At 51.0% G+C, this 20,670-nt stretch overlaps 1 protein-coding gene across 3 annotated transcripts in view; it reads right to left on the reverse strand.

Moving 5' to 3' along the window:
• The window catches only part of SIPA1L3 (signal induced proliferation associated 1 like 3), a 102,326-nt gene that overhangs the window by 41,155 nt on the left and 40,501 nt on the right, over nt 1-20,670 (reverse strand). For all 3 annotated transcript variants that reach the window (XM_081018587.1, XM_081018586.1, XM_081018588.1), the window contains exons 2-4: nt 8,680-10,380; nt 6,460-6,590; nt 373-561 (exon numbers count right to left, since the gene is read on the reverse strand). In XM_081018587.1, the coding sequence (XP_080874713.1) occupies nt 373-561; nt 6,460-6,590; nt 8,680-10,075 (1,716 nt within the window). In that variant the 5' untranslated portion in view covers nt 10,076-10,380. The remainder of the gene's footprint in view (nt 1-372; nt 562-6,459; nt 6,591-8,679; nt 10,381-20,670) is intronic.

Genomic DNA, 20,670 nt, shown 5'->3' on the forward strand with positions numbered 1-20,670 from the left:
TTCTTTTTTCCTTTCTCCTCCTGTGAAGAGGCTGCATCTTAATATTTTAATGTTGTATTTTAATCTTGTTTTTTAAATTGTATTTTAATCAACTTGTTTTTATTATTGGTTGTTAGCCGCCCTGAGCCGGTCTTGGCTGGGGAGGGCGGGGTATAAATAAGATTTATCATCATTATTATTATTATTTAATCCCACAAATCGCTGACATGTCTTTTCTTCTGTCTGATACCGCCAAGTTCTAGCATTATTTGGCAAATGTGCGGTGCTCTCCACCCCGTCTCTTGCCCCTCACCCCACCGACCAGGGAGCAAGGATGGAAGAGGGGCCAATGTCCACCCCCTGGCCATCCCACCTCCCCCCCGGCTCGCTCACCCCTTGCTCGTCCAGCTTCCGCAGCTGCTCCGTGACCTTAGGGACGCTCAGGGCCAGGCGGAGGCAGTGGATGTTCAGCTCGGGGACCACGTTCTCCAGCACGTCCTTGAGGGGGAGCCCGCGGACAGTGCCATGCTTGGTGGAGGTGGGCGTGGCATCCTCCAGGATGGAGCCACGGAGGGTGGTCAGCTGCAAGGAGAGAGAGTCTGGTCAGAGGAGCCTTCCCGGCATTTCCTGTCCGGACCTGCCACGTGGGTTGAGCTAACCGGCACGGATCACTTTGTGGTGGCTCCCGCCCTCAGCGGAGCGGAAAGACAGAGGCTGAAACCGGCCCAACAGGGCAGGCTGCCTGCCGGGCACCCAGGAAGAGAGGCTGCCCACACGGCTTGGGAACAGGGTCCCCTGGAGACGGTGCTTTCCTTCATTTTGGTCTCAGAGTGTTGGAAGAGAGGAATAATAAACTGTTTTTATACGCAAAGAATATTACTGGCACAGAAATGGAAACAAGAACTACCGACCAAAGAAGAATGGCAGACGAAATTAATGGACCCTGCAGAATTAGACAAGATGACAGGAAGGATCCGAAACCTGCAGGACCAGAGGTTCTCAGAGGACTGCAGTAAATATCTGAACTATTTGGAAAGCAATTGTACTAAACAGATTACGCTAGCAGGACTTCAATAAGTTTTGTAAGGAGGACTATGCGAAGTATTGCGGAGAAGATTATGAAGAGAGTTATTAGAGAGTTAAGGATAACTGAAAGTAATAGAGAAATTAAGAAATGTAATTTAAGTGATAAAGATTGAAAAATCTTCAGATGTGGTTGATGGAAGTCCAAAATATTGTATAAGATAAGAAAGTATGTGATACGATTTTTGGAAATTATTTGTAAAAATCTATATATATCTATATATCTAATCTATATCTATATCTATCTATCATCTATCTATCTATCTATCTATCTATCTATCTATCTATCTATCTATCTATATATCAGAGTGTTGGAAGAGAGAGGCAACCTCAAGACACACCTCAGGGCCCAATTCTGAACATTTAGAGGTTTGTCTCCAATTCACTTTGCAAATTTCAAAGCTTTGCGAAAAGAGATTGAGAAACAGGATAGCTGGAAGAGGGGATGTTTGGGCTCCGGTTTTCAAATAGCAAGGTGGCTTCTTGTAGGGAAGACTGTTCACTTTCCCTAGATAATGGAAATATGTATCTTGAAAAGGGCAGTCAATTCAAACGGAGGGTTGGAAGCCCTCGCAGATAAACGGTCTGGAGAGCTGCAGAACGGATTCGGAAGAGCATCTTGGAATCCACGCTTTTGCTCTGAGGTTGCAAAACAATCCAGAGCGAAGGACCCCTGGGAAGGCGGAGGGCCAGCCTACGAGCCCCATGGGGACCCCAGCCTCAGAGCAGTCAAGGCCTGCTCTCTCTCCCACCTGCCCTTTTATTCTCAAGGCGCGCTGATGGTGTGCTCCTCCTCTGGCTGAAGCAGCAAACACAGGCCCTGCGATGAGTTGCAATGCCCTCTGCTGGGCTCTGGGGAGCTCCTCACAGCTCAGAGACAGGAGGCGAGAGCAATGGCTGCTTAGGACCCTAGGCCACGCTTGTGACCCCTCTTTTCAGAGCACAGCAGCACGTGGGGGTGGGAAGGGGCAACTGCTTTCCACAGGAAGTTGCCTTATATCAGTTCTCCCTTAGAAGATGCGGGACTTGCCCTCGCCGGAGGTTTTTAAGCAGAGGTCGGATGGCCCTCTGTCAGGGATGCTTTGGCTGTGATGCCTGCAGTGCAGGGGGTGGACTAGATGGCTCTGTGGGTCCCCTTCCAACTCTCCAAATCTGAGGTTCTACGATCCGCCTATCTGCTGACATCATGGAGGTGAAGTCAGCCAATGAGAAGGGCTCCAGGCTCCAGGGTGCTGGGATCGTGCTGGTGGGACTGACCTTTGCAAGCCAAAAAACTGAACCCTCTGCAATCAGCTTGTGAGCAGAGAGGAGATAAGGATCTGGCCTGCCCACCAGAAAAGGATCCATTCCCAATTGTTGCAGGAATTTATGTATAGGTTGGGGGGTGGTTGCCCCTCCAGCAGATATCATGCACATGCAGCCCACTACCAAGATCAGCACAATCACTTTTGTGACTTTTGTGATTTGTCCCCACAAAACACTTCATCACAGTTTCCTCCTATCTATTCAAAGGGCCTCTGCTGCACGATACCAAATGTAAGAATTCACTGATAAATGTACCTGTGTACTGGCTCACTGGAAAACTTCAGAAATTCATATAGACATGTGAGCTCAGCTACTCAGCAGCCCCTCTGCCTGAGTGATAATCCCTGGCATCCTGATACCTGAGTGCCAGACAGGTAGCCATTCCAGAAAGAACAAACCCAGATGCAGAGAAAAGGGTGTGATTGACTTGGCTGGGAAGCAGGGAAATGTAAATATCTCTTTTGCTACACTTGATGGGTGTTTGGTGGAGGGCAAGGAGAACCATGGGGCAGGGTCCAGGATGCTCAGATTCCGGCCACCAGACCTCCCCTTTCATGATGTAACCGTGATGTATTAGTGATGTAGTTTGGGGGGGGGGCGTGTAACATGGGGATTAGCAGCTAATAAAAGTTTGGGGGCTCTTTTGTTTGGGGCTTCCACCTTGTTCCACCTGGTGGCAAGTGGGAGTCCTGTCGCAACAGTCTTCAATCAAGACCAAGCCTACTGGCTGCTGTTTTGCTCTGTTAATCCTGGCTGGGGTCCTTGTTTTTTGTCCAAGGGAGCCCTCAGATTTCTCCGATAACACAATGCAAACAAGCAAGATGCAAAAGGGCAGCTTCTCCGGGTCCCACAGCTCATGAGGCAGCTGTGCCCACTTTGCAGAGAAGGCAGCCTGGCAGACGAGCTCCCCGATGCTGCTCAGTCGCCAAAAGAGACCGCAGAGGAGCCAGAGGGGCAGAGTTTCTGCCACTTCCCAATGGAAGCATCCTAAGAGAGACAGCCCTTCCTGTTCTGGCCACAGCAGCTGGCATGGCAGAGGCTCATTGGACGGTGTGTGCCCTGGATTAGACCAGGAGCACCTGAGAACTTGCAGGCACCACCCAAAACTTTCCCCGAGTCCAGCAAAGCACTGCTTTTGAGCAGAAGACAGTAAGAAAGGATTCAGTTACACAAGATCCAGGTTTCAAATGTAAGTGATTGAAGGGAAAGTGAAACTACTGAAGGCTGCATATAGCATACTGCTAGAATGGGAGACGAAAGATGAAGAGGTAAAATCAGTCATGATTAAATGGGCACAAGATATAGGTCATAACATTATGTTGGAAGATTGGGAAAGGTTATGGAAAATTGACTTAAAATTTACAGATTGTTCTCTGTTGAAAGAAAATTATATGAAGATGATGTATGACTCCAGTGCAGTTTGGAAAAATGTATAAAACCAGTTCAAATATGTGTTGGAAGTGTAAGGAAAAAAAGGGGACATTTTATCATATGTGGTGGGATTGTAATGAAATTAAAAAGTTTTGGGAAATGATATACAATGAATTGAAGAAAATGTTCCATTTAGCATTTGTTAAGAAACCTGAAGCATTTTTGTTAGGGATTGTAGGAAAAGACCTGCCAAGGAAACTGAAAAATATCTTCATGTATGCAACAACGGCGGTGAGAGTCTTAATAAAAGAAGGATGGAAAAATGAGGAAACCCTGACTAAAGAACTATTTTTTTTCTTTTTCTGTATGGTTTTTTTCTTTTCTTTCTTTTTGTAACTTTAAAATTGGAATAAATATTCTTTTAAAAAAAAGAGAAGCTGATGGACTATGCAGAATTGGCAAATTTGACTTATAAACTATGGGACAAGGATAACTGTGACTTCAAAGATGAATGGGAACCTTTTACAAAGTACTTAAAGAAACAACAAAGTGAACTGGACTCCTTAGCAGGTTTTGAATAAACAATAAACAATATTGACAATAACCAGTCAGATTTATATAATTTTGTAAAATGCGGAGAACAGCATCTGTAGAGAAACCAAAGATTGGAGCTGAGGGAAGTCAAGGGAGGAAGGGGAGGGTGGGTTATTTTATGGGGGGGGGGGAAATCAAGGATCATATGTATTAAGACAATATGTTTTGTTTAGATTCTTAATAAAAAAATTTTTTAAAAAAAGCACTGCTTTTGAGCAGGAGGTGCTGTAATCCGACACAAACACACGCAGGGCTCAAGCCAAAGTGCAAAACCAGCCTTGGACTTCTGAGGACCAGGCGGAGAGATGTTGGGGGGGGGGGCAGAGATTTGGGAGGCGAGGAGAAAGCAGCAAGGTGCTCTGCAGCCCAGCAGTGAGGGGTCTGTTCCCAGTAACCGAGGGGCAAACTGTCCACCCACTTCGGCACACAACTTCTGTGGGACAGGGAGCCATACATTTCCCCTCCCTTGGTGGATCTGTGGCTTCTTCCACCCCCCCAGCTCAGTATTCCTCCCCCGAACCCCCACTGTCAGCCTCCAAGGGACTTAGGTTAGACTCTCGCTCTGCAGACATTTATGGAGGAAGCGGATGCACTGCATGAACCCTGGGAACTCGGTGGGACAGGACAAAGGCCAGCAGGGAAGGAGCTAAAAAGCCTGGGAAGGAAGTGGACCCAAGAAGAGACCGGCTGATGGATCAGACCAGAGAGCCCTCAAGCCCAGCGTCCTCCTCTCACAGCGGCCAGCCAGAGGGAAAATCAAGACGATTAAGAAAATTAAGAGGAGGGTGCTAGGGAAATTGAGAACACAACACCTCCAACAAGAATCAGCAGTAGAATCTCTAGCAGAAGCTCTGGGGAAGTCAATGCCAGGCAGGAACACAAGAACCGCAGAACTGTCGAGGTGTAAGGGGCGCCCAAAGGTCATCCAGTCCAACCCCCTGGAACACAGGAGTCACAGCTAAAGAATCTCTGACAGAGGACCAACTTCTGCTTAGAAACCTCCAGGTGGTTGGAGGATGGATGGTGGCTAATGGATTGAGGTTGAATCCTGACAAGACAGAAGTACTGTTCTTGGGGGACAGGGGGCGGGCTGGTGTGGGGGACTCCCTGGTCCTGAATGGGGTAACTGTGCCCCTGAAGGACCAGCTGCGCAGCCTGGGAGTCATTCTGGACTCACAGTTGTCCATGGAGGCACAGGTCAATTCTGTGTCCAGGGCAGCTGTCTACCAGCTCCACCTGGTACGCAGGATGAGACCCTACCTGCCCGCGCACTGTCTCGCCAGAGTGGTGCATGCTCTCGTTATCTCCCGCTTGGACTACTGCTATGCGCTCTACGTGGGGCTACCTTTGAAGGTGACCCGGAAACTGCAAATAATCCAGAATGCGGCAGCTTGACTGGTGACTGGGAGCGGCCGCTGAGACCACATAACACTGGTTTTGAAAGATCTGCATTGGCTCCCAGGACGTTTCTGAGCACAATTCAAAGTGTTGGTGCTGACCTTGAAAGCCCTAAATGGCCTCGGCCCAGTATATCTGAATGAGCGACTCCACCCCCATCGTTCTGCCCGGACACTGAGGTCCAGCTCCGAGGGCCTTCTGGCAGTTCCCTCCCTGAGAGAAGCAAAGCTACAGGGAACCAGGCAGAGGGCCTTTTTGGTAGTGGCACCCGCCCTCGGCGCTGTACCTCAAGTGTCCAGGCAGAACGATCCAGAGGTCCGTTTGTAAACCAAAACAGGTTGTAACCCAAGGCGCGCTTTCGCCAATGGGGCCTCCCCCCCCCCAAAAAAATGTTCGTAATTCCCCCCCAGAATGGGTTGTAATCCAAAGAAAGGTTGCAAACTGTGACACGCACTTCCGGGTTTGACTTGTTTGTATTCCAAAACGTATGCAAACCAAGACATATGCAAACCAAGGTACCACTGTATAATTGTCTCAACAAGCTTTTCCAGTTGGGTGAAAAGGCCTTGGCCACAGGTTTCATAACAATGCCGGTTTTTTAAAAGCCCTTATCGTTAGATGTTTTTGTTTTCTAAACTATCTTTAAGTTGCTCTTCTGTGAACTGCCTTGAGACGCACGCGGAAGGCGATCCGTAGAGGAACAAAGCAGCGCCCGCGGCAGCAACCTACCTCGCTGGTTCGGAAGATGATCCTGTACTGGTACTGAGGCCCGTGCTCTCGGTGGTCCTCCAGCTTCTCTCGCCGGATGCTGACGGCCACCGGGCCTAGCTTCTCGTCCACCCCAAAGTAGTTGGCATGCTCTGCAGAGAGAAAGAGAGGGAGGGGGGCACTTTGGGGATTCATCCAGAACAGCAGCAGAAGCTCCCTGTCTCAACACACACACAGCATTCTGGAAACATGGGAGGCAAACTTTGGCTGAGCCCAGCAGGGCCCAAATTGGGGAGTACCACCCCCTGGGGTGCTTTGGGATTACCTAGCGGGGTGCTAAGAGGCAAGGAGGTGATCGAGGGGGAGCACAGGAGGCTGAACCCTCCATGTGCATGGATCACTTGTTCCTGCCTTGCAGCGGGCTGGACTAGAAGACCTCTGGGGTCCCCTCCAACTCTGCAATTCTAGGACGAAACACCTGCCTCGCTTCATATTTGAAGTTCTCCTGCTCTCGTTGCTTTCAAACCTATTTCCTTTGTGCTTACGATGCTGAGTTCTCACAAGAGAGCCAGTCACTGGTAATAGTGGTTGATTAACTTATTAATTAGTTATTGTACATCTGTGGCAGGTGAAGGTTTATGTTTATGTTTGGCAAGTAGCTATAAATCAAGATTTCACGCTATGAATTTTTTTCCCACCCTTATGCTTTTTGTAGGAATGCCTAACAATATTTTTCATGCAATACTCTTTAGCTAAGAATATCAGATCAGATCATAGTTTAAAAACGTCTGCCATAGTCCAAAGTTAATTCCATTTTCACTGCGTGTGTTTCTCCTTCTTGCATAGTGGGCCAAGTGAATTGTTGCGAGAGCAAGCTACAGTCCAGCAACGTCGTTGAGATCATAGAACTGTAGCTTTGGAAGGCACCCTGGGGGTCATCTAGTCCAACCCCCTGGCCTTGCGTTGTGGCAATCGTAACCTAGATTTAAGGTGCCGGTTGCCACCTAGCTTATATATCTGAATTTCTAACACTGCTGTCAGGGATTCTTAAAGAGAGCCATCCAAATTTTGCGTAAAAACCTCCAAGGAAGGAGAGTCCCTTGCCTTCCAAGGTCACAGAACTCTAGAGCTGTCGAGGAAATAAACAACTATCTGACTTTTAGAAGACATCCAAAGGCAACCCTGTATAGGGAAGTTTTTCCATGTTTGACTGTGCTTATAGTTTTTAATCTGTTGGAAGCTGCTCAGAGAGGCTGGGATAACCCACCCAGATGGGCAGCATATCAATAAACAATTATTATTATTATTATTATTATTATTATTATTATCATTATTATTATTAACCCCAAGGGTCATCTAGTCCAACCCCCTGGAGAAGAGACATCCCGTTGTACCTGGCTTCTATATCTGCCTTTCCAACATTGCGCATAAATACATCATAAATCCACTTTTAGAAGACATTTTTCTTTTTTCCTTTCTCCTCCTGTGATGAGGCTGCATTTTAATTTTACTGTTTCAATGTTTTAATGTTGTATTTTAATCTTGTTTTTAAGTTGTATCCATTCAACTTGTTTTTATTATTGCTTGATAGCTGCCCTGAGCCCGGCCTTGGCTGGGGAGGGCGGGGTATAAATAAAAGTTATTATTATTATTATTATTATTATTATTATTATTATTATGAAGGCCACCCTGTATAGGGAAATCTTTAATGTTTTACAATTTTTAATGTGCTGGAAGCCACTCAGAGTGGCTGGGGAAACCCAGCAGGATGGGCAGGGTATAAATAATAAAATTATTATTATTATTATTATTATTATCATCATCATCATCATCATTATTCCAACTAAGCCTAAGGAAGAACTTCCTTGCGGCAAGAGCTGTTTGAGAGTAGGACGGACTCCCTCGGAAGGTGGTGGGCTCCCCTTCACTGGAGGTTTTCCAAGCAGAGGTTGGCTGGCCATCCGTTAGGGATTCTTTCGCTGAGATTCCTGCATTGCAGGGGGTTGGACTAGATGGCCCCTGGCTGCCCCTTCCAGCCCTACAATTCTGGGCTCCACCTACTGAGCAACTGATTGCCTTTTGCCAGGAGTTATTATCATCAAATAAAGAAGCTCATCATCATCATCATCATCAAATCAAGAAGCTAAGCAAATTCCTGAGCAATGTCCAGTTGCCACAGGGTCAGCGCAAGACCCTCCCTCCTGGCACACCCTGCCAGGGCAATCCCAGAGCGGCGCCCACCTTTGCCGCAGAAGTGCTCCTGGTAGTAGCGGGCGCCCAGGTCGACGTGCTCAATGCTGTAGTGCTTCAGCCGCGCCACGTTGCGCTGCATCTCCTTGGGCACCTCCAGGACGGAGACGCTGGCGTTGGTGCAGCACGGGGCGGGGGACGCCTCTGCCAGGCAGCCCCCTGTGGCCTCCCCGCCAGGAGAGCCGAGAGAGGCGGGCGAGGCCCGCGAGAAGCTGACGTCGCGCTCGCGCTCCCCGCCCACCTCGTTGCGGAAGTGCGGGCAGCTGAGCAGGAGCCCGTTGCTGCGGCTGTCCCCGGGGTCGTGCCCCAGGTGCTCTTTGAAGTTCGGGTCCTCGGAGCCGAGGAAGGGGGCCGCCGCAGGCTCCGGGGGGCCGCAGGCCCGCGAGGCGGAGGAGACGGCCGAAGCGGCCGAGGCCCCCGTGGCGGTGTTCCTCCTTTGCGCCACGTAGGCCCGCCGTGCCACCACCTCGTTGAGGTCAAAGAGCATGCTCTGGACGTCGTAGTGCGCGAATCTCTTCTGGCACAGCCAGGGCCGCCCGCCTGCGTCCTCGGAGTCTGGAGGGCCACCCTTGCCGCCTTCGGGGTCCCCCCGGCCGCTCCGCAGCTTCCGGAAGATGGAGTCCCCGCCGCCCGCATCGCCCCGGGGTCCCTTCTTGCGGGACTTCTCCTTGGGCTGCAGGGGGAACTCGTCCGCGCCCAGGAAGGAGAGCGCCTGTTGCTCGCTCCGTGCCTCGGCTTTGCTGCTGCCCCGCGCCGCACGGAAAGACCCCGCCTGCTCCTTCTGCTGCACCGCCTTCCCACTGCGGAACTCATCCAGCATTTCGTAGAAGCTTTGCTCCGAGACGCCTTGAACGTCGATGGAGGAGGTGCTCCCGTACTCCCGGAAAATGGGCAGCTTGGTGCCAGCCCCCCGGGGCTCAAACGCCTCTTGCGGGTCGCACTCACTGAGCGTGACCTCGCTGCTGCTCCGGTTCCGCAGTGGCAGGAAGCCCCGGGCCGGGGACCGCGGCCAGCCGTCAGGGAACTCCGCGTCCTTAGAGCGCCGCCGGGCCAGGCGCTGGAAGCCCCGGGACGTCCCGGCGAAGGCGGCCCCATTCTGGAAGCCGCGGGAGCCCGTGGTTGGCGTCTCCAGGTCTCTCGAAGTGCTGCTGGCGGCAGTGGCGGGATCTTTCAGCCCTTCTCTCTTTGGGGGCCAGTCGGCGATCCTGGCCCGCACGCCCATTTTGGGCATGGCCGGGGTGGCCGTTGCTGGCCGCGAGGCAACGGGCGCCTCTGCTTGCGCGGCACAGCCATTCTGGGCCCAGAACCCCGGGGAGTAATAGTCGCCGCCTTTCAATCCGGGGCCCCCCACGTCGCCGCTCTCGTGAACAGGCCGGTACGATGTCATAGTCCAAGGGAAGCGAGGACTGCGACTCCCTGTTCGAAGGGGCCACTCATCCCCATCGGGGAACACAGACGTCAGCCGTGACTGGGGGGCACGGTGCCACGGGACACCAGCCCGCGAGAGCCCCCCTTGGGGCTCCCTGCTGGGGGACCGGCCCCTGCGGCCATCGCACTGGCGAGCAATCCTCAAGGCGCCCCGGCATTTGCAGGAGGAGGCAGCTGGGGAGGAGGGCCGTCAGAGCTTCTTCCGGCAAACCCCAGGCTAATCCGGTGACATTAATTGTGGGAACGTTTCACTCTGGGCCATCCCTGCAGGAGAGGAGGGAAGAAAAGAAAGAGAGGTTAGCGAGGGAGCCCCTGCTCATGTCACAAGCAGCTTCAGATTCACAGAAAGATAGAATTGTGGGGTTGGTAGGGATCCCTAAGGGCCATCTAGCCAAACCCCATACATTGCAGGAAACACAAGTCAAGAATCCCTGACAAGCAGCCATCCAACCTCTGTGTAAAAGCCTCTGGTGAAGGAGAGTCCACCACCTTCCAATAATAATAATAATAATAATAATAATAATAATAATAATAATAATTTATTTATACCCCGCCCATCTGGCTGGGCTTCCCCAGCCACTCTGGGCGGCTTCCAACAAAATATTAAAATACCATAATGCATCAAACATTAAAAGCTTCCCTAAACAGGGCTGCCTTCAGATGTCTTCTAAAAGTCTGGTAGTTGTTTTTCTCTTTGACATCTGGTGGGAGGGCATTCCACAGGACAGGTGCCACCACCGAGAAGGCCCTCTGCCTAGTTCCCTGTAACTTGGCTTCTCGCAGGGAGGGAACTGCCAGAAGGCCCTCGGCGCTGGACCTCAGTTTCCAGGCAGAATGATGGGGGTGGAGACGCTCCTTCAGGTATACTGGGCCGAGGCCGTTTAGGGCTTTAAAGGTCAGCACCAACACTTTGAATTGTGCTCGGAAACACAAGGATGTCCGCCCTTCCGTCGAACAGCTCCTCTCCTCAGAAAGTTCCTCCTCATGTTTAGTTGGAGTCACACACTGGCAAGCTCAAACTCCACGACCACGAGGGACTCGCACTCCACCCCACCCCTCCGCTGTTCCCGGCAACACAGACTCAGGAGAAGTCCGGACAGTGTGTGGGCGGCCGCAGCTCCAAAGGACGTTTGAGCTCTTTCCTGCTCTTTGCAGTTGAGTCAGTAGATGCCATTGTCCACGGATGCCGGATGAGTCCAGCAGCATCACGCCATCTCAGAAACCTTATTGGGGCACCTGAAATATGTCCCAACCATTTCACACACTCTCCTAAGAACGTAAGGCAAGGATCTGCTGGATCAGGCCCAAGGGGGCCCATTGAGTCCAGCACCCTGTTTTCACAGCAGCCAACCTGATGCCCCACTATCCCCGTGGATAGATAGATAAAACTTTATTCATATTAGCCAATGGCCATAGCAACAATAAAATACTACAGTATACACAGAAAAGGAAGTTTGATACAAGAGCACAATTTAAAGTCCTGAAACGGCCATCAGTTCGTGCTATGAACCTAGCAACCTTTGCTGTTATCTGCTTATTTTGATCTGATAGAAGAAAGGACCTTGTGGCAGTGGTTGAGCGCCCTGGGGTGGTTAGTACGAGTGGGGTGATGATCTCGTTCCTCAGGTCTTTGTAGAGAGTACAGGACAGGAGGACGTGTGCCGCTGTTTCGGTGCTGCCATCTCCACAGGGGCAAAGACGTTTCTCAGGCAGAATCTTTTGGAATCGACCCTCAAGTACCGCAATATGGCAAAACATCCAGTTTTCCAAGTGTGAAAGCACGCCTGTATTTTGGGATAATAAGTTTGTGCAGATACGGGGCCAGAGAATCAAAACGGAGAGGTGGAAAATGAACATACCAAGGGCAGAATTTCCTTATAGGGGCCAGGTTGTTCTGATGCTCAATATCTTTTAGATATTGACCAATTAGACTGTTTGCTTTAGTAGGGCCCATAGTGAGTAGGTGTTGTGGGGCCTATCCCCGTGGATCTAGAGGCAGTTCACAACATAAAAAGCCCTCTCCTCTGTGAATGTGCCTGGGAGAGTCTGTGGGGCTGGGAGCATCAGGGGCTGGAGTCCCCTGCAAAGCCTTGGACTGAAACCACAAGCCCAGCCTGCACAGGAAAGCTGTAAATTGGCACTTCACACGGAGTTAGGCTTTTGGTCCTCTAAGCTCAGGGCAGCCTACACTGGCTGACATCAATAGTCCTCCTGGGTCTCACGCAGGGAATCTTCCCCGCACCTAGAGATGCTGTCACCAAACGCCGCGCCTTCCCCATAAGCAAGAAGATAAAAGGACACATTCACGCAGTGCTTGGTTAAACTGTGGAACTCCCTGATGCAGGAACCCGGATGGCTTTGAAAAAGGACTAGGCAAGTTCATGGGGGAGGAGAGGGCTGCTACTACTACTACTACTACTAATGAATTCATTAGTCCTATTTGGGCTGGTGAGGAGATTAGGGGGAAATTAGCTGTGGGATCCCAGAGCGGGTAATCTTCATAAAAAGGGGAGAGGGAGGGAAGGAAGGGGAATAAAAGATCTGGCTAAGTTCAAATGGAAAGCCAGGTGGAATAGCCCTGTGGAAGGAAGTTAAATCCTGCAGGGCACTGGTCTCATGGGACAGAGCATTCCACCAGGTCGGAGCCATCACTGAGAAGGCCCTGTCCCTGGTGGAGGATAATCTAACTTCCTTAGGGTCTGGGACCTCTAAACTATGTTATTCATGGACCTTAAGGTCCTCTGCGGAGCAGACCAGGAGAGGCGGTCCTGTGAATACTAGCCACGAGGGCTAGGCTCTGCCTCACATGCTTCTGAATCCCTGCTGCTGGAAACTGCAGAAGGCGAGAGAGCTCTCGCACTCGGATACTCCTTGCGTGTTTCCCCACAGTCCCTGTGAGAACAGGAGCCTGTGCTGGATGGACCATTGGGCTGATGAGCTGAGATCTTCTTAGGTTCTTAAAGGGGTGTGTGGAGCTACATCCTTTGCCCGTGTCCTGCCTGCAACCCTCCGGGGACACCTTTCCCGCAAAGCAAATCCTCAACTGCGCCCCTTCTGCACCCCTGCCTCCCTTTCCCGTACAGACACAAGCTGCTCTTTAGAAATGTCAGGCTGGGGGTGTACGGCCCACGTTCCTCATCCCAGCAGGTGGTGAAAGAGGCTCCTACCCAGAGGATGGCAGCGTTTTCTCACCCGGGAGACACAGATCTGTACTTTCACACCCTGCCACCAACCTGCTGGGGGGGGGGGGATGGCAGGAGGCCTCACAGAGCCAAACCCCCAGCCCTGTGCTGGGGTGTGTGTGTGCTCCTCTTAATTCTATTCCCCCAGCCCCCCTCAAATGCCCCCACCCAGGTGGTGTCTCCGGTGATGGCAGCAGCCTCCTCTTAGAGGGCAGGGCTGGCAAGGATGCTCCCCCCCCCACAAAAGCCCCTTTTTCCGGCTCTGGGAACAGGGCACCTTGGCAGCCTCACCGTGTCTCCCTTGGCTCGGGCACCCAGGGCAAAGCAGAGGCAGCTAGGGTGACGTCACCCTCGCAGGTGGGGAGTTTCCTTCCATGGCACAGGGATGCCCCGAGGCCATGTAGAGGCGGCCTTCAACCAGCTTCCCTCTCGGCCTGCTGGGGCTTGCTGGGTTCAATGAGGGCAGAGGAAGCTCTCCTGCCACGTTGGCCCAGGCAAGCGGCATCATAAGAAGAGCCTGCAGGATGAGGCCACATCTAGTCCAGCGGCTCTCCCAGGGGCCAAACAGTTGCCTGTGATCAGAAACATTGTTCTGCCTTTGCAGCCGTAGGCAGCAGAGTTATTATCATGGCTAGCAGACATTGATAGCCTTGTCTTCCATAAATTTGTCTAGTCCTGTTTTATAGCGACCTATGTTGGTGACGGAACGCAGGTTAATCTACAGAGCCTAGGACTTGCTGATCAGAAGGTCGGCGGTTCGAATCCCCATGACGGGGTGAGCTCCCGTTGCTCGGTCCCTGCTCCTGCCAACCTAGCAGTTCAAAAGCATGTCAAAGTGCAAGTAGATAAATAGGTACCGCTCCGGCGGGAAGGTAAACGGCGTTTCCATGCGCTGTTCTGGTTCGCCAGAAGCGGCTTAGTCATGCTGGCCACATGACCCGGAAGCTGTACACCGCCTCCCTCGGCCAATAAATAGAGTCGGTCACAACTGGACCTAATGGTCAGGGGTCCCTTTACCTTTACCTTTTATGTTGGTGGCCTTATCATGGCTGGCAGCCATCAGCAGCCCTCTCCCCCATGAACTTGTCTGATCTTCTTTTCAAGTTATCCAAGTTAGTGGCCATCGCTGTCTCCTGTGGCAAGGAGTTCCAGAGTCTGGCCTGCACACACACACTCTTTATTTAATCCGTCCTGACTCTCCCAACATTCAGCTTCGTGGGATGCCTACGGGTTCTGGCATTATGAGAGAGGAAGAAAACCTTTCCCCCTTCTGCACCATTTTATAATGTTACCTCTTCCTTGCCTCTTCTCTGAAGGCCAGAGAGGGTCAAATATCCACAAGGAAGGGGAAGTTCACTGCCTAAGCAGGAAGCGCACTTGCAGTTCCAAAGAGGCTGCCTCTACTCCACAACGGCCCCGCCTGCCTCTCTGGAGAAAACCTGACCAGTTTCCAAGCTGCATATTTGTCAAGGGCGCAGTGCTCTGAGCGAACAACCCTGGGCTGCCGGAAGTTCAGGTCCCACAAGCCACTTCAGTCCAATTCAATAGCTTTATTGTTCTAGCCCAAGGCCATGACAACTTCGTAGCAATAGTATTGACGAAATAATGCAGAACAGACATCCACGAGACAAACCGACATCCGGGCATGAGAAAAAGAAGATACCAGAAGCAGCAGCGAGTTTAAATTACAAATTAGACCTCCAGAGCACCAAAAAACAGCTTGCAGAGATTTTATCTAACTCATTTTTCCTGGACCTTTTCTTGCGGTCAATGCATGCACCACAAAGCTATTATCATCCTTCAGAAGGAAGTGAACTGTTTCAGCAGGGTAAACCTGCTTTCCTTTGCAGGCAAAGGTTCCCGAAAGCAATCTCTTGGGTCTCCATATAAGGGGCAGACGAACAGGTGGCAAGAGGTGTCTTCCACCTGAGGCTGACCACAAACTCAAAAGCCTGCCTGCGCGATGGACTGTGTTGCAGGGGCCAACACAAGCCGCGTGCGAATGCTCTGCAGAAAGCTGGGAGCCACGAGGTCTTGGCGCTCTGTTGAAAGGAGAGCCTCCCTGCTTGAGAGACGCAGCAGGATCCTGTAGGCCAGGGGTTCCCAGCATGGTGCGCTGCAGATGTGCTCTGGCAACAAGTCCCATCAGCCCCTGCCCGCAGGACAAGATGCTCAGGGATGATGGAAGTTGAAGCACAGCGACATCTGCAGGGCAATGCCTTCATGATAAAGTTCTAATTCTGGTAGGGTAAAGCCCCCCCCCCCGCTGCCCCCCGGGTCTATAATTATTTGATGTTTGATTCTTGGTTTCCTTCCATTCCAAATAAATCTAGCAATGTCTTTCCTCCAGCTTTCAAAGCATTTCATTCCTCCCAATATTGGAATGGTTTGGAACAGGAAAATCATTTTTGGTAGAATGTTCATTTTGACTACAGTCATACCTCGGGTTACAGACGCTTCAGGTTGCGTTTTTTTGGGTTGCGGACCACCGAAACCTGGAAGTACCGGAACGGTTTACTTCCGGGTTTCAGCGGTTTTGCATGCGCAGAAGCACTAAAGACATGTTCCGCTTCCTGTCGAGTCTGTCTGCTGTTGAGTCCCGAGCACCCACGCAACACTTTGGCTGCAGTTCATGGTGGGAAAGCAGTGTTTAAGGAAACTCAATCCATCATAGTTAGAGGGTAGTGCTAATAACACCAAGGTTGCAGGTTCAATCCCATATTCCTGCATTGCAGGGGGTTGGACTAGATGACCCATGAGGTCCCTTCCAACAATTCTAAGATTGTATGTGGTGCCACAGATGCCCATCAGGGGAACCTCCGGTGCAAGCAGCCACTCAAGACACCCACACCCACGCTGGGGCTCACCCTACGAAGCCTTCGCAGGACCCTCTTCTGGGGACAAGGGAAACGGCTTGCTAGGAGGCCAGCGGCACCCTGGGAAACAGCTTTAACCGAAGCGACCCTGGCGGGAGGGAGAGAGGGAGGCGGGCAGCCGAGATAATTCAAGACGACAACCTTCATGCAGAATCATCCCCGGCTGCTGATCCGTTTGCGGCCGCCCCACAAAGAAAATTGCAGTGTCTGATTTCATTTGGGGGAATCGCGGGAGTTGTCAACCCCAAAGCCTCCTCAGGCACGGCAGGACTCGGCAGGAAAGCACATCTGCTCTCTCCCCCCCCCAAAAAAAATACAGCAACGGGAGGATTCCTGAGCCTGCCTCTGCCGGGAGAGAGCAAGCAGCCCAGCTCCAGGCCTCGCTCTGTGGCCTGCATGCCTCATCTTGCACCTGGCCATCGGCCACCTGCGACCAGGTGAAGATGCTCAGCTCCCAGGTTGTCGCCTGACGTCTCCACCATCTGGAGGTGCAGCCTGGGAATCCTTGGACCTAGACTGTTTTCTCACACTCAGACCACATCCTGTGGAATTCTATCTGTTGGATTTTATCTGAATTTCAGGGACCAAAAGTCGTATTGAAAAATACAACTTTCAAGCCGTCTGTCCCAAAAATGGCAACTAGGTGCTCCATTTTGGCAAAGGTAACCCTGGTACGATAAGGCTGTATATTGTCTCCCTGCTTATTTAACTTATATGCAGAATTCATCATGCGAAAGGCTGGGCTGGATGAATCCCTAGCCAGAATTAAGATTGTCGGAAGAATTATCAACAACCTCAGATATGCAGATGACACAACAATGATGGCAGAAAGTGAGGAGGATTAAAGAACCTTTTAATGAGGGTGAAAGAGGAGAGCGCAAAATATGGCCTGAGGCTCAACATCAAAAAAACGAAGATCATGGCCACTGGGCCCATCACCTCCTGGCAAATAGAAGGGGAAGAAATGGAGGCAGTGAGAGATTTTACTTTCTGGGGCTCCATGATCACTGCAGATGGTGACAGCAGTCACAAAATTAAAAGACGCCTGCTTCTTGGGAGAAAAGCGATGACAAACCTAGACAGCATCTTAAAAAGCAGAGACATCACCTTGCCAACAAAGGCCTGTATAGTTAAAGCTATGGTTTTCCCAGTAGTGATATATGGAAGTGAGAGCTGAACCATAAAAAAGGCTGATTGCCAAAGAATTGATGCTTTTGAATTCTGGTGCTGGAGGAGACTCTTGAGAGTCCCGTGGACTACAAGAAGATCAAACCTCTCCATTCTGAAGGAAATCAGCCCAGAGTGCTCACTGGAAGGACAGATCGTGAAGTGAGGCTCCAATACTTTGGCCACCTCATGAGAAGAGAAGACTCCCTGGAAAAGACCCTGATGTTGGGAAAGATGGAGGGCACAAGGAGAAGGGGATGACAGAGGGTGAGATGGTTGGACAGTGTTCTCGAAGCTACCAGCATGAGTTTGACCAAACTGCGGGAGGCAGTGGAAGACGAGTGCCTGGCGTGCTCTGGTCCATGGGGTCATGAAGAGTTGGACACGACTAAACGACTAAACAACAACAACCCCGGTTTGGTGGACAGTAACCATTTGGTGTCGTACATCCAAGCTTCTAGCACTGCTTTCCCCCCATCCCTGAAATCCATCTGCCTTAGACAGCTTCTGCTGCATGCTGAAAACATGCCTCCAGACCCCTCTGACCACGGACAGCGAAGGCTTTTCCTTTTTTAGGGTTAGTCGATTACGTGCTGCTTCTGCCCAGAAGCACTTTACCTGCTTTTACAGTTGCATGCAAACGGTTCTGCTTCTTCAATTTGCTTATAATTGCACGGCCACAATGCCGTCACCCGCGCTGGGACCTTCCAGAGAAGGGCGGGTAAGAAACCGTGCAAATAATAAACCATTCAGCAAGAGTCATGCCGGGACGAAACGGTTGTTGTGGAGACCTTCTTAGCTTTGCATAGCAATGCCACAGGCCACGCCTCTCGCATTCCAGATTTTGGGCCAGGGCTTGCATTTCCCCCTACAGTTATGTACACCCAAATGTGCATGGGGTGGAGGTGGGGAGAAGAGACATGAGATGACAAAGCCTTGTGCCCCCGCGACAAATCTGCCAGTCTTCTCAAGGTGGCACAGCAAGACGGTTTGATGATCTCAAAAAGGCACCTGCTTCACAGGCCCAGGCCTAACTCCTTTGGCCGGCCAGTCGCTGGGAGCTCAGCCAGCTTGGGGAAAATTCAATCACAGTCGCTTCTGGTCTCTGACATGCGTTAAGGAGCGCAAGAGGGCATGTCAGCGCACCAACAAGGTGGCAGCAGCAATTCAAAAGCTGGCAACCACCACGTAGCTTAGGGCTGACTCACAGAACTGCCCGAACTCTGCTTAAAAACCCTCAGCAAAGGCACCCTTTGCTAGCCAAGCCACCAGTGCTAGTTGCCCCCCTCAGATTAAAGGCACGCCACAAGAAAAATGGGGATCTTGGGATCACCTTTCTCTTTTGGCATGGCTTTGGAGAATGCACACAACAAGGTCCATTTGACGCATACCCCAGGAGGAAATAACAATAATTTATTATTTCCCCAGTGGTTTCCCCAGCCACTCTGGGTGGCTTCCAACAAAATATTAAGAATACAGTGGTACCTCAGATGAAGTACTTAATTCATTCTGGAGGTCTGTACTTAACCTGAAACTGTTTTTAACCTGAAGCACCACTTTAGCTAATGGGGCCTCCTGCTGCTGCCGCGCCACCAGAGCACAATTTCTGTTCTCATCCTGAAGCAAAGTTCTTAACCCGAGGTAATATTTCTGGGTTAGCGGAGTCTGTAACCTGAAGCGTATGTAACCCAAGGTACCACTGTACAATAAAACATCAGACATTAAAAACTTCCCTAAACAGGGCTGCCTGCCTTAACCCCCCAAACCTGGAGACCTGCCCAAGAAAAAACAGGGTGGTGGGCTTATCCAAAGGCCTTGGCCAAGGAGAAGAGGGAAGAGGGGGCTGCAAAGCTGGCCATGGAGGACTCAGGCAAGGATGGATCGCCTATTGAAAATGCTCGCTAGGGTCGATTTTTTTCTGGCAGAACGAAAGGAGGGAGGGAGCATCCATTTAAGCAATTCTTCAAACAATGACCCTCACAGGGAAAGGCGGAGAACAGGTGCCCCCCTCCCTCCCCAGCCACGGAGCAGCAGCAGCAGCAATGCCGCCCCCCTCCCTCCCCAGCCACGGAGCAGCAGCAGCAATGCCTGGAACAAGAACACGGAAATATGCAAGCTTTCTCCACAGGCAATTAAAACAGACTGAATTAATCAGGAAAGAGTAGGAAATGGCTCTGTCTTTCAGAGAGGGACTCACAGGCAGGCCAGGCCTCAGAGGGGAAGGGGGTGGGACTCAAGGAATGGACAAATATACAATGGCCTCTCCAAGTCAAAAGTTCACAGCCCAGAAGCCAAAGGCCCTGAACTAAGGGCTGGGGGAGCATTTTGGCTTCACTAGCCCAGAGGCAGCGGCTGCCCCCTTGCAAACAGCTGCAGACACCCCCGGGCAGAGAAGGACAACCTGGGGACTTGAAGGTATACAGTGGTACCTTGGGTTACATATGCTTCAGGTTACACACTCAGCTAACCCAGAAATAGTGCTTCAAGTTAAGAACTTTGCTTCAGGATAAGAACAGAAATCAGGCTCCGGCGGCGCAGCAGCAGCAGGAGGCCCCATTAGCTAAAGTGGTGCTTCAGGTTAAGAACAGTTTCAGGTTAAGAACAGACCTCCAGAACGAATTAAGTTCTTAACCCGAGGTACCACTGTATCTGGAATTTTCTGAAATATAGTGGACGCTCGGGTTGCGAACATGATCTGTGCAGGAGGCACGTTCACAACCCGCAGCACCACGTCTGTGCACGCGCAGGTTGCGATTTGGCACTTCTGCGCTTGTGCAAAGCGTGATTCAGCGTTTCTGCGCATGTGCGAGCCCCGAAACCCGGAAGTAACCCGTTCCGGTACTTCCAGGTTTGGCGCAGTGCGCAATCCGAAAACGCGCAACCTGAAGCGTCTGTAACCCGAGGTATGGCTGTACAGGCATGCATTGCAATACGTCGGACGTGCTGTTCTTTGACAAGCACCATGAGACGAGGACTTTCAAAGGCTTCCCCTGCAGCAAGGAGAGTTCCCCGGATTTCTTAAAGAAATCAGCGAGATGGCAGGTCTTCTGGCTTGCTGGAACGGTTTGCAAAACAACAACAACAACACCCCGATTCCACAGCCACTGCAGTTTCCTCTCACCCCACTGTACTGAGATGAAGATTACTTGCCCTTCACCCAAGGGTCCCCAGACAGGGTTGCAAAGATTTAAAATAAAACATTAATTGCTTTTTAAAAACAACAACTTTGCAATTGCAAAAAGAAACCAAAACCCCACAGTAACACCTAATAAGAAGTGACAAGAGCTTATATTAGATTTAGATTTCCAATCTTTCTTCGAGTTTGTTTT

Source organism: Podarcis pityusensis (genome assembly GCF_964106645.2).
Source record: "Podarcis pityusensis genome assembly, chromosome: 8".
Lineage (NCBI taxonomy): Eukaryota > Metazoa > Chordata > Lepidosauria > Squamata > Lacertidae > Podarcis > Podarcis pityusensis.